The sequence below is a fragment of the Chiloscyllium plagiosum genome, chromosome 2, assembly GCF_004010195.1.
Source record: "Chiloscyllium plagiosum isolate BGI_BamShark_2017 chromosome 2, ASM401019v2, whole genome shotgun sequence".
NCBI classification, from domain to species: Eukaryota; Metazoa; Chordata; class Chondrichthyes; order Orectolobiformes; family Hemiscylliidae; genus Chiloscyllium; species Chiloscyllium plagiosum.
The window spans coordinates 66933777-66946796 of NC_057711.1; the positions used below are offsets into that span (position 1 = coordinate 66933777).

General features: G+C 42.9%; 1 protein-coding gene across 1 annotated transcript in view; it reads left to right on the top strand.

Moving 5' to 3' along the window:
• Positions 1 to 13020, top strand: part of hsd17b4 (hydroxysteroid (17-beta) dehydrogenase 4) — a 134171-nt gene that overhangs the window by 56641 nt on the left and 64510 nt on the right. Inside the window, exons 13-14 of the mRNA XM_043711513.1 lie at positions 4750 to 4983; positions 11540 to 11591. Of these exons, the coding sequence (XP_043567448.1) occupies positions 4750 to 4983; positions 11540 to 11591 (286 nt within the window). The remainder of the gene's footprint in view (positions 1 to 4749; positions 4984 to 11539; positions 11592 to 13020) is intronic.

Here is a 13020-nt window from a genome sequence, read left to right on the forward strand (position 1 = left end):
TTCCCCATGGGAGACTGATTAGCAAGGTTAGATCTCATGGAACACAGGGAGAAACAGCCATTTAGATACAGAACAGGCTCAAAGGTAGAGGTCAGGGTTGTGGTGGAGGGTTGTTTTTCAGACTGGAGACTTGTGACCAGTGGAGTGCCACAAGGCTCGGTGCTGGGTCCTCTACTTTTTGTCATTTACATAAATGATTTGGATGCAAGTATAAGAGGCACAGTTAGTAAGTTTGCAGATGACACCAAAATTGGAGGTATAGTGGACAGTGAAGAGGATTACCTCAGATTACAACATGATCTTGACCAGATGGGCCAATGGGCTGAGAAGTGGCAGATGGAGTTTAATTCAGATAAATGCGAGGTGCTGCATTTTGGGAAAGCAAATCTTAGCAGGACTTATACACTTAATGGTAAGGTCCTAGGGAGTGTTGCTGAACAAAGAGACCATGGAGTGCAGGTTCATAGCTCCTTGAAAGTGGAGTCGCGGGTAGACAGCATAGTGAAGGAGGTGTTTGGTATGCTTTCCTTTCTTGGTCAGAGTATTGATTTATTCACTCATGGGATGCGAAAAGCTATGAGCCATGTTGTGGTCTGTACAGGACATTGTAACCAATGTTGGAATATTGTGTGCAGTTCTGGTCTCCTTCCTATTGGAAAGATGTTGTGAAGCTTGAAAGGGTTCAGAAAAGATTTACAAGGATGTTGCCACGGTTGGAGGATTTGAACTATTGAGAGCGGCTGAATAGGCTGGGGCTGTTTTCCCTGGAGTGTCAGAGGCTGAGGGGTGACCTTATAGAGGTTTACAAAATTATGAGGGGCATGGATTGGATAAATAGACAAAGGTTTTTCCCTAGGGTGGGGGAACCCAGAACTAGAGGGCATAGGTTTAGGGTGAGAGGGGAAAGATATAAAAGAGACCTAAGGGGCATCTTTTTCACGCAGAGGCTGGTAAGTGTACGGAATGAGCTGCCAAAGGAAGTGGTGGAGGCTGGTACAGTTGCAACATTTAAGAGGCATTTGGATGGCTATATGAATAGGAAGTGTTTGGAGGGATATGGGCCAGGTGCTGGCAGGTGGGACTAGATTGGGTTGGGATATCTGGTCGGCATGGACAGGTTGGACCGAAGGGTCTGTTTCCATGCTGTACATCTCTATGACTTTATAAATTGCTGGAGAAACTTGGCAGGTCTGGCAACTTCTGAGGAGAGGAAGCAGAGTTGATGTTTCTGGTCCAATAGCCTTCCTTCAGAATGTTTGGACCTGCTGAATTTCTCCACCAATTTCTGTCTTGTACTAGAACTCCCTACTTTGCAAAGTGGCAGCATCTGAGGTACGTAAGCTGCCGTGCTTCAAGGTATAATGGTATGAACAATGAAGACTGGCTCATAGCTTTTCGCATCCCATGAGTGAATAAATCAATAAAAAAATCCTCTCTAAAGACCCTTATCTTCTTTCAAGGGCTTGCATGAGAGCAAGCATTTGATCACCCTTGCAAATACACTTTCCTTTTGTTTGACATCTAGTTTGTTTCTTTTCATCTTGAAATGACTTACATTTTTTTCTGTGTTAGGTACACTACACAGTTGAAATAGTAAAATATCGATTCTGGCATGGTGATGCCCGTAAGATAGTGTTATTTGGCCACATAAAGGCCTCGATTAAGGCCCATGCTCACGCACACCACCTTAAACTTGTCCTGTCACTGATAAAACTCCAGTGGAAGAGTGTCATGCTGGAAAAGCATAGATGTTCAGGCAGCATCCAAGGAGCAGGAGAATGGATGTTTCGAGCATAGGCGCTTCATCAAGAATGAGGGGGTGGCCCAAGGAGGCTGAGAGATAAATAGGAGGGGGGTGGAGCTGGACGGAAGGTAGCTGAGAATGTGATGAAGTTGGGGGTGAAGGTGATGGTTTGGAGAGGAGGTAGGAAAGAAGATGCTCAGGTCAAGAAGGTGGTGCAGAGTTGGAAGGTTGGATCTGGCATAAGGTGGAGGGAAGAGGAAATGAGGAAACTGGTGATCAGTCCTCAGCAAAGGCCTCACCTTCATCCCCCTACACTCCTGGATCAATGAATTCAACATGTGTTGCAGCATTGAACACTTCTTCTGCCGCCTTCACCTCTGGGCTTACTTTATCTACCAGGACTCCTGCCCACCCTCCGAGGATCCCTTCTCCCACCTCCACCATACCCCATCCACCTGGACGTCCCGTGCTGGCCTGTGACCTGTCCTCAATCTCTTTATTTCCAACTGCCTTCGGGACATTGACCGCCTCAACCTGTCCACCCTCCTCATCCACTCCAACCTCTCCCTCTCACTCCACACCTGCCACTCCAGCTGCAATCAAACCAGCAGATAAGGAGGGGTGCAGTGGTAGCGTGGCACACCGACCTCTACACAGCTGAAGCCAGTCACCAACTCGAAGACTCCTCCTAGTACTGCCCCCTTGACCACGACCTCACCTCCCACCACCAAACCATCATCTCCCAGACCATACACAACCTCATCATCTCAGGGGATCTCCCACTCACAGCCTCTAACCTCAGAGTCCAGGAACCCTGCACCACCCAGTTCTACCTCCCACCCAAAATTCACAAACCTGACTGCACCTGTCGACCTGCTCCTGTCCTACCGAGCTGAACTCTGCATACTTTGACACCATCCTATCTCTCTTGGTTCAGGATCTCCCCACCTACGTTCAGGACACCAGCCACACCCTCCACCTCCTCCATGACTTCCATTACCCTGGCCTCCAATGCCTAATCTTCACCATGGACACCCAGTTCCTGTACACATCTATCTGCCATGACAAAGGTCTCCAAACCCTCCATTTCTTTCCTCTCCCGTCAAACACACCAGTACCTTTCCACTGATACTCGTTTGGCTGAACTGGTCCTCACCCTTAGTAATTTCTCCTTTGAATCCTCCCACTTCCTCCGGACTAAAGGGGTAGCATTGGCACTCGGATGGGCCCAAGTTATGCCTGTCTCTTCGAGTACGTGGGACAGTCCATCTTCCGCAGCTACACCAGCACCATTCCCCACTATTTCTTCCACTACATCGATGATTGTATCAGTGCGACCTTGTGCTTCCACGCGGAGGTTAAACAATTCATCACCTTCCAGCCCGACCTTAAGTTTACCTGAACCATATCGAACACCTCCCTCCCCTTCCTGGACCTCTCGATCTCCAAGTCTGGTGACCAACTCAATACGGACAGCTACTACAAACCCACCGATTCCCACAGCTACCTGGACTACACCTGCTCCCAACCTGCCCCCTGTAAAAACGCTATCGCTTATTCCCAATTTCTCTGCCTCTGCCGTATCTGCTCTCAGGAGGACCAATACTACCACAGAACGTCCCAGATGGCCTCCTTCTTCAAAGACTGTAATTTCCCCTCCCATGTGGTTGATAATGTCCACCAGTACATCTCGACCACTTTCCGCACCACCTCCCTCAAACCCCACCTTTCCAACCGCAACAAGGACAGATTCTCCCACCCCACCCGTCCTCACCTTCCGCCCCACCAACCTCCAGATACATCGCATTATCATCTGCCATTTCTGGCACCTACAAACAGACTCCAACAACAGAGATATATTTCCCTCCTAACCCACATCTGCATTTCGTAAAGATCATTCCCTCCGTGATTCCCTTATTAGATCCATGCACCCACTGCCAACCAGTCTTCTCCTGGGACCTTGCCACCGCAAGAATTGCAAAACCTATGCCCACACCCCCCCCCCCCCCCCCCCCCCCTTTCCACCTTACCTCCTGTCCAAGGCCCAAAGGATCCTTCCACATCCGTCAGAAATTTACCTGCACCTCCACATACATCATCGACTGTATCTGTTGCTCCCGATGCGGTCTCCTCTACGCTGGAGAGACAGGATGCCTACTTGCGGAACACTTCAGAGAACATCTCCAGGACACACGGATGAAACAACCCCACTGTTCCGTGGCCAGACACTTTAACTCCCCCTCCCACTCCTCCCAGGACCCATGCAGGTCCTGGGCCTCCTCCATCACCAAACCCTTACCACCCAATGCCTGGAGGAAGTTCGCCTCATCTTTCACCTTAGAACCCTCTAACCGCAAGGGATCAATGTGGATTTCACCATTTTCCCCTCTCCCTACCTTATCCCAGATCCAACCTTCCAACTCGGCACTGCCATCTTGACCTGTCCTGCCTGTCCATCTTCCTTCCCACCTATCCATTCCACCCTCCTCTCCGACCTATCAACTTTAACCCCAATTTCATCTACTTATCACATCATTGGCTACCGTCTCTCTCCCTCCCCCTCCCCCCGCCCTACCTCCCTCCCACTTACCTTTCAGCCCTCATTCCTGATGAAGAGCTTATGTTTAAAATGGCCATTCTCCAGCTCCTTGGATGCTGCCTGACTGGCTGTTCTTTTCCAGCACCATGCTGTTTGACTCTAATCTCGAGCATCTGCAGTCCTCACTTTGTCTCTGTATAAAATTCCAGTCAAGGCAGGTGTTTGGTAGGCATGGTGCCCTCTCTTTATGCTATTACACATTACGGTCCTCTTCTGCAAACCTGCCAGCCTCATCTCAAAAGGATGGGTGTGTACAATTCTAGGCAGTGAACTGCTCAGTATAATTATTACTAATTATCCTTTAAGCAATAACTTTGAGACTATAATCTTTCCCGCTTCCTGAATGACTTAACTAATATGTTTTAAAAATGAAATATTCAATTTCATGTGTCTTTTTAACTTGTAGGCTGAAGCTGTAGGTAAAAAAATTCCTTTCACTGAATATACATACACCAATCTGGAACCAATTCTGTATGCTTTGGGAGTTGGCATGACCACGAAGGATCCAGACCATTTGAAATTCCTTTTCGAAAGAAATGAAGAATTTTCCTGTTTGCCTACTTTTGGGGTAATTCCTGCCCAAGGTTTCATGAATGGTGCTCTTGCATCAATTCCTGGGCTAAACATTGACTTCACAAAGGCAAGTGTAACTTGTTTTATTGAAAATTGTTCACAAATTTGTGTGTAATTACAAAGTTAGTCTTATGTATGATAATGTTATCAACTTGAGTAACTGATTTTAACATGTTGCATCGTTATTTAACATTGTATTAAAATATTATTTCACAGCATCTGATACATTTTCATATTTATATCACCTGTGAAGCTCTTATGTAATTTCTCGCAAGTTTCCAAATTCAATTTCTTATATAGTCTCAATTAGAAGTTTTGTATTCATTTGTGCAAATTCTGCCACAAACATTCCTGATTCCTCCAGTGCTCATCTATTTGGGAATCTTAATTATGAACTAACACATTTTAAAACAAATTTCCCTTTAGTTCCTCCACATTCATCTTGAACTGATGGAATTCCTGCTGGTGTAAATGGTAGTTCAATGTACCTTCAGTGTATAAAGATTTCTAAAACAATCAGCACCTAGTTGAAAAAGGAGTCCTAGTTTATGTCCTGAGGAAGGGTAGGTTTGTTTGATGAATAATTTTACCGCTGGCAAATGGAGCATCTAATATTACCAAGAGAGATTTAACCATGATTTTTTTTTGACCGAGATCATAAAAAAATTAGACTGCTACTCTTTGGGCTTTAAACTATAGCCTGTAATATTATGAAGCTACATTTTCAGATTCTAGGAGGTGTAATAGTTTAGTACATCTTACAGTGATAAGGTAGACTGGATGTTATGTGGTGCTGAGGTCGTCTCGATAGCATCCTGTTTATCGAGTTGCTGACCAGTTGGATGACCAGCATCTCTATAGTCCTAGCAGCATCAGATGGGAGTGGTGACCTCAATAGCCAGTCCTGACAAAGATGAGCCTAGACTCTGATATGTCTGTGGTTTCCCTTAGGCCAGCCTCCATGCCTTTAGTGAGGAGGGATGTGGAGAATTGGGTTTAAGAGCCTGGGATGTTTTGCAAGAGGAAATGCTTCTGATGCAACCCTCAAGGTTGGCACCTTCCACACTGCGCCCACACCAGCTTCACCGCTAAAGCCTCCTGCATGGTGTGGTCTGCCCTGCTGTGAATAAAATACTGGCAGGGAGAGAATGTAAGCCCTTAATGTGGCTTTGCAAAATTTCAGGCAGATGGGTAGTAGAAAGCTACCTGCTTGATCTTACAAGACCCTGTACTTTTAAATCAATTGTTGACAAGGAAGGACAAAATCCAGCCCCATGTGTATCTTGAAGATGTTGGGAAACAGAGCATGAGCAATCACAGACTAAGGATAACCATTTAAAAAAATTCCTTCAGGAGATATGGGTGTCGCTGACTGGACCAGCATTTGTTGCCATTCCTAGTTGCTCTTGAGAAGATAGCCTTCTTGAACCACTAAGGGCCTTCTTACACCAAAGTTATTAGGGGTGACATGTTCCAGGATTTTGTCTTTCAGAATGAACATCACAATGTTAGCTGATTGTATCTGAAAGATTTAATATTAAATATGAGGTTCAGGAACAGAATTGTAAATTAGATTAGATTCCCTACAGCGTGGAAACAGGCCTTTCGGCCCAACCAGTCCACACCGAACCTCCCAAGAGTAACCCACCCAGTCCCATTTCCCTCTGACTAATGCACCTAACACTATGGGCAATTTAGCATGGCCAATTCACCTGACCTGCACATCTTTGGATTGTGGGAGGAAACCGGAGCACCCGGAGGAAACCCACGCAGACACAGGGAGAATGTGTAAACTCCACACAGTCACCCAAGGCTGGATTCGAACCTGGGACTCTGGTGCTGTGAGGCAGCAGTGCGAACCACTGAGCCATTGTGCCACCCCAAATGACTATAATATTTAAGAAATGCACCATGTAGATTTTTCAGTAAGAACATTTTTTAAAAAAGAGCAGGAGTAAACCATTCAGCTCCTCAAGTCTGTTCCACTATTCATCAAGATCACGGCTCAAGTCCTCTTGCCAGTTTAGCATAGCTATTAGCTCTCTAATATTTCAAATATATATCTACCTTTTTAGAAACGCTCATTGATTTAGCCTCCACAACTCTAATGTAGAAAATACCAGACATTCACTACCCTCTTGAAGAAACAATTCCTTCAAATCTTAGTTTAAGATGAGTGTCCCCTTAATCTGTAAGAATGTCCTAGGTCCAAGGTTCCCCTATGAGTGAAACATCTTCTCAGCACCAACTACGCCAACGCCACTCAGAATTTTGTGTGTTTCGATAAGAGCACTCTTTGATCTTCAAAACTCTAATGAATAAAGACCTGTACTGCTTAGCCGTCCTTGATCAGTCAACCCGTTCATCCAGGATTTCATCATTATGAATCTCCTTTGAACTACCGCAAATGCTAGTACACACATTTCTTAGATTTGGGGCCAGAACTCTACACAGTATTTCAGGTATTGCCTCACCTGTACAGTGTAAGAAGACTTGCCTGTTTTTAATCTCCAATCCCCGAGCCATGAAGTTCAAAATCCTTTAACCACCTTATTTACTTGCTGTACCTGCATGCTAATGTTTTGTGTTTCATGCACAAGGCTCACAGATCGCTCTGTGCTGCATATGTTTAGATTCATTCTCCATTTAAATAATAGTCTGCCTTGATTCTTCCAACCAAAGTTTATCTCCTCTCACTTTCCTACATTAAACTCCACCTGCAAAGCCTTTGCTCACTAAACCAACTGCAGATTTCTTTTGTCCTCATTACAATATGCTCGCCACCTATTTTTGTATCCTGAGTAAATTTGGATACATTGCATTCTGCCCCTCCTCCACATCATTAATATAATGACTAAATAATTGAGGCCCTGGGACTGATCTTTGTGATACTTCATTAGTTGAGTCATTTCAATCTGAAAAAAACATGGGTGGCACTGTGATTCAGTGGTTAGCACTGTTGCATCGCAGCGCCAGGGACCTGAGTTTGATCCCAGCCTCTGGCGACTGTCTGTGTGCAGTTTTTACATACTCCCTGTGTTGGCGTGGGTTTCTCCCAGATGCTCCAGTTTCTTCCCACAGTCCAAGAATGTGCAGGTTCGGTGAATTGGCCATGCTAAATTGCCAATAGTGTTCAAGCATTAGTCAGAGGAAATGTAAAAGTAATAGGGATAGGGCATTGGGACTGGGTGGGATAGTCTTCAAAGGATTGGTGTGGGTTTGTTGGGCCAAATGGCCTGTTTGTACACTGTAGGGATTCTATGAATATTAATCCCAACTTTTTTGCACTTAACCAGTCCTCAATCCATGCAAATACACGACCCAAATATTGTGACTTCCTATCTTGTATTGGAAATGAAAATTCTAGATAAATTACAAGATTCTAACAAAGTTTACTTTCATCATTGGGTAGTATAACTGCACTAAATATTGACACAAGCATTATAAATTGACTCAATGATGCATATTTCTTAATGTTTAGCATCATTGGCTCTCATTTACAAGCAGACCTATATTCCTTACAGTTGATGGGAGGTTGTCACTGGATTATTAATCCAGGGCTAATGCTGTGGGGATATAGATTTGAGTCTCATCATGGTTAGAACTGAAAATTGAATTCAATAAAATCTGGAATTAAAAGCTAGACTAGTGGTATCCATGTAGCTGTTTGTCAATTGTTGTTAAAAAAAAATTGATTTAGTTCAACAATGTCCTGCCGGGAAGAAAATCTGCTCTCTTTATCTTGTCTGGTCTATAAAGTATGTTTGACTCTTAATTATTGCTGGGAATGGCCTCGAAAGCCACTGTATTACATCAAAATCACTACAAAGTCAAAAGCAAAGAAGGAAACTGAATGGACCACCTAATGTTGACCTGGGCAATGGAAGTGATAATGGAAAACCCTGTTGACCCTCCAAACTCTTCATTATTATCTGGGGACTAGTGCCAAAACCGGTAGAACTGTCCCACAGACTAATCAGGCAACAGCCTAATACAGTCATGGAATCAAGTGTGAGAAAATCAAACCTTATAGACAATATTCCATTACCATCACCATGTTTTTTTCCATTGGTTGGACAGATCCACCAGTCGTGGTGGCACTGTGATATACAGGGGAGAGAGAGTTGCCTTTAGAGCCCTCAAAACTGGCTTCACTTCCATGAAATCTCATCAGGTCAAACATGGACCAGAAAACCTCATTTTGATTACCACCTACCACCTCCACTGCCCCTTGGCTAATGAATCGGGAGTACTCCATATTGAATAGCGCTTGGAAAAGGCATGAAGGCGTATAGGCACAGAATGTCCTCTAGTCGTATTTGTCATCAGGAGTGGCTCAGTAGTGCCACTTCAGACGGAGACCTAAAAGATAGCTGCCAGAGTGGATCATAGCAGGTGGTAGGGAACTAATAAAAGGGATCTTGGCCTCACCAGTCTATCTTTCGCAAATGTCTTTGCCCATGATTGTATCAGTAGGATTAACCTCTGCACAGTCCTTGCAGAGTCAAGGTTTTGTGTTCACATTGAGGATACTGACCATCGTGTTGTGTGTGCCGCCCACTGTGCTTGATGGGGCAAACTTTGATTAGAGCTGAAAATGTGTTGCTGGAACAGCGCAGCAGGTCAGGCAGCATCCAGGGAACAGGAGAATCGATGTTTCGGGCATAAGCCCTTCTTCAGGAAGCCCTTTTTCTGATCTGCAGACCTCACTTTCTCCTCAAACTTTGATTAGGTCTTTCAATGCAAAACAGGGCATGTGGACCATCTGCTGAAGCAAAATTATACTCAAACGCCATCTGCAATCACTTGGTGCAACATATCCTGCACATAACCAATGCCACCAAGCTGAGTGACCAATCCTACTTAAATGAAGAGTGCAGAAGAGCATGCCAGGAACAGCCTTGGCCATACTGAAACATGGTGAAGTACAAAGGACAACTTGAATGCCAAAGAATACAATCAGCATTCAATAAATATGGATAAATAATTCCACAAACAACATCAGAAGTAAGCTTTACAGTTCTATATCCAGATTTAAAGAGTGGTGTACAGTTATGCAGTTAAAAGGAAAATTTACCTTCAAAATATCCCTATTTTGAATGTTAAGAGAGCTGGCCACTTGAATGTTAAAGGCCAGTTTGCTGCATTGCATCCATCTTCAGTTCGAAAAGCTGAGTAGATGATCCATTTCAGTCTCCTCCTGAGGTCGGCAGCATTACAAGTGGAAGTCCTCAATCAATAGTTTCACTCCACCTGATAAGAAACAGCTGAATTCATTGAATATCACAAAGGGCATGATAACATTCCAACAAATGTACTTGAAGGTGTTTGCTCTAGAACTAAGCCGAGCTGATATCTACCTGGCAATGTGGATTATTGCCTGAGTATGTCCTGTCCACAAAAAACAGCATAAATCCAACCCGGCCAATTAATATCCTATCCTGGTTATCAGCAAAGAAACGGAAAAGGCCATCAATTGTACAATTAAACATCACTTGCTCAACAATAATCTGCTGACTGAGGAGTTTGGATTGTGCCAGAGCCATGCATTTCCTGTCTTATTATAGCCTTAATGCAAACATGGACAAAAGAGCTTTAATTTTATCTGTTACTTCCATTGAGAAGGTGAGATTGACCGCCCTTAACACCAAGGTGTTATTTGACTGAGAATGGCATGAAGGATCCTTAGCAAAACTAGAATTAATTGCAAAAAAGGGAGAAATCTTCACTATTTAGCGTTGTACCTAGCACAAATGAAGTAATCAAGTTAGTCCTGGGACCTAATTGCATAAGTTCCTCAGGGTAGAGGTTTTCCAATCAACATGTTCACTGATGTCACTGAGCACTGTTGGAATAGGTGGAACTGGTTAAGGGGACTTTATTACCCGTAAGTTCCTCAGGGTAGTGTTCCCAGACACTAGCATTTTCATTTGCTTTATCAGTGACCTTTCCAGCTTCAGAAGTATAGATGTTTGTGCAATGTGTGCACCATTTGCAACTCATCAGACACTAAAGCAACTGGTGTTCATGTGCAGCAAGACCCAGACAAAGTCTAGGCTTAGACTGTTAAATGGCAAGTATCATTTAAGGTACATGAATGCCAGACTGTGATTCTCTCCAAGAAGAGATAACTCAACCATCTCCCCTTGATGTTCAATGTCATTATTGCTGAATTCCCCACTACCAATATCCTTGAGGTTACAGAAACTGAACCAAAATATTCATGCTGTGTCTGTAAGAGTAGGTAACATGAATATGTGGAACAGATAGGGCAAAGGTGAGAGTAAATTCAAGAAAGAAGCAGCTTATTTTGTGGTAAAGGAAATCATTTTATATTTGTTAATATATTGTGTATTTTAAAACTTTTGGGACTTCTCTGGTTCTTTATATTCCTGTGTTCTTCCTATTACTTTTAAAAATGAGTTTACAGACAATTTGTAATAAAGTGTTGCTTATCCAAATTATTTTAATAAATCGCTCATATGTAAAATAAAATCTAAGTTGTATTATGTTTAGGACAATGGCAAACTTCTATTTTGCCGAAGGTGGATAAAATTGAAGATTGTGAAAATATTTCTTTCTGGCTTTACTATTATGTAATGGGCGTTTTATACATATTGCAGGTATTACATGGTGAACAATATTTGGAGATATACAAACCGGTGCCAACTTCAGGTAACCATTTTGGAAATTTCCTCCTAATTCTAATCTAAACACTACTGTGCTTCAGTATTTATTGTTGTGATATATGTCTTCAGAACTGTTCATTTCGATATAGGATGAGAAATAGTACACTGTTTTTGATGAGACAGAGTTAAACTGTTTCCATTGGCAAAAGGTCAATAATTAGAATAAATTACAATTCTAATTAGGAAACAGTTACCAAACTACCATAAAGGTATGAGATTTTTATTTTTCATAAAGTTGGTGATGATCTTGAATGTTGAACTAGCTGTTGAGGCAAAATTAGTAACAACTTTCAAAGTGAGATTGGATATATTTGTAAATGGAAAAGTAAAGGGCGGTAGGGAAAGTACAGTGGAATGCAATGAATTAGAAAGTTCCTTGAAAGAGCTGGAATGGACATGATGGGCTGAAAGGTTTTATTTTGCTGCATAATTCTATGGAAGCATGTTTTCCTAACGCTGCCTCTGTGTCCAGTGTGAAAATCATTGGTCAGAATTTTGACAACTTACATTTGAAAGACCTTTACGAGGTCAGCTTTGCCTTGAAGGTACTATTGAAGTGAAATGTTACTGGTAAGAATTTGATTACAGCAAATGGTAGTACAGCCAGAGATTATGTTATTGAATTTACAATCTAGAAGATGTGAACTTTAAACCGTAACAAATCATGAAATGATTTAAATAAATGATTTTGTTGCCTAGAAGCAGGAAAAAATATCCATGAAAGCATCTGAATTGTTGTGAAATTCAACTGTCCTTCAGTAAAGGGCTACCACTTCTATCTGATCTGACCTAATAATGCAAACCTACAAAACAACAGTGCCAACATATGATGCTTCAGCAGAATGAAACCTCTTAAGATGTGTTCTTCACAGTAATGTTAAAAGACAAAATGTGACACCGAGTCATGTAAGGAGATATTAGGTTAGATGACCAAAGATTTGCTCAAAGAGAGGTTTTAAGAAATGTCTCAAAGGAGAAAAGCGAGACAGACACAGATGCAGGGAGGGAATTCCAAATTGTGGGTTCTAGGCAACAAAAGGTATGATAACCAATGGTGGAGTACTTATAACTGGATAAACGCAACAGACCAAAATTAGAGGAGTGCAGAGGTGCTGTGTTGGAAGAGATCTCAAAGATATAGCAACGCTATAGAGGGATTTGGAGAAGAAAATGCGAATTTTGAAGTCAAGACCAGGAGCCAATGTAGATCAGCAAACGTGGGATGATGTAGAGTAGAATTTGCTGGAATTTTGGTTTGCTTCAAATTTATGGATTATAGCTGGGACAGTCTTGGAATAGTCAAGCCCAGAGCTCATTAAGATGTGTTCGAGTGGTTCAGCAGCAGATGAGCTGAGATGAAGGTGGGAAAGGTCAAACAATGTTACTGAGGTGGAATAAGACCATTCAAGTGTGAG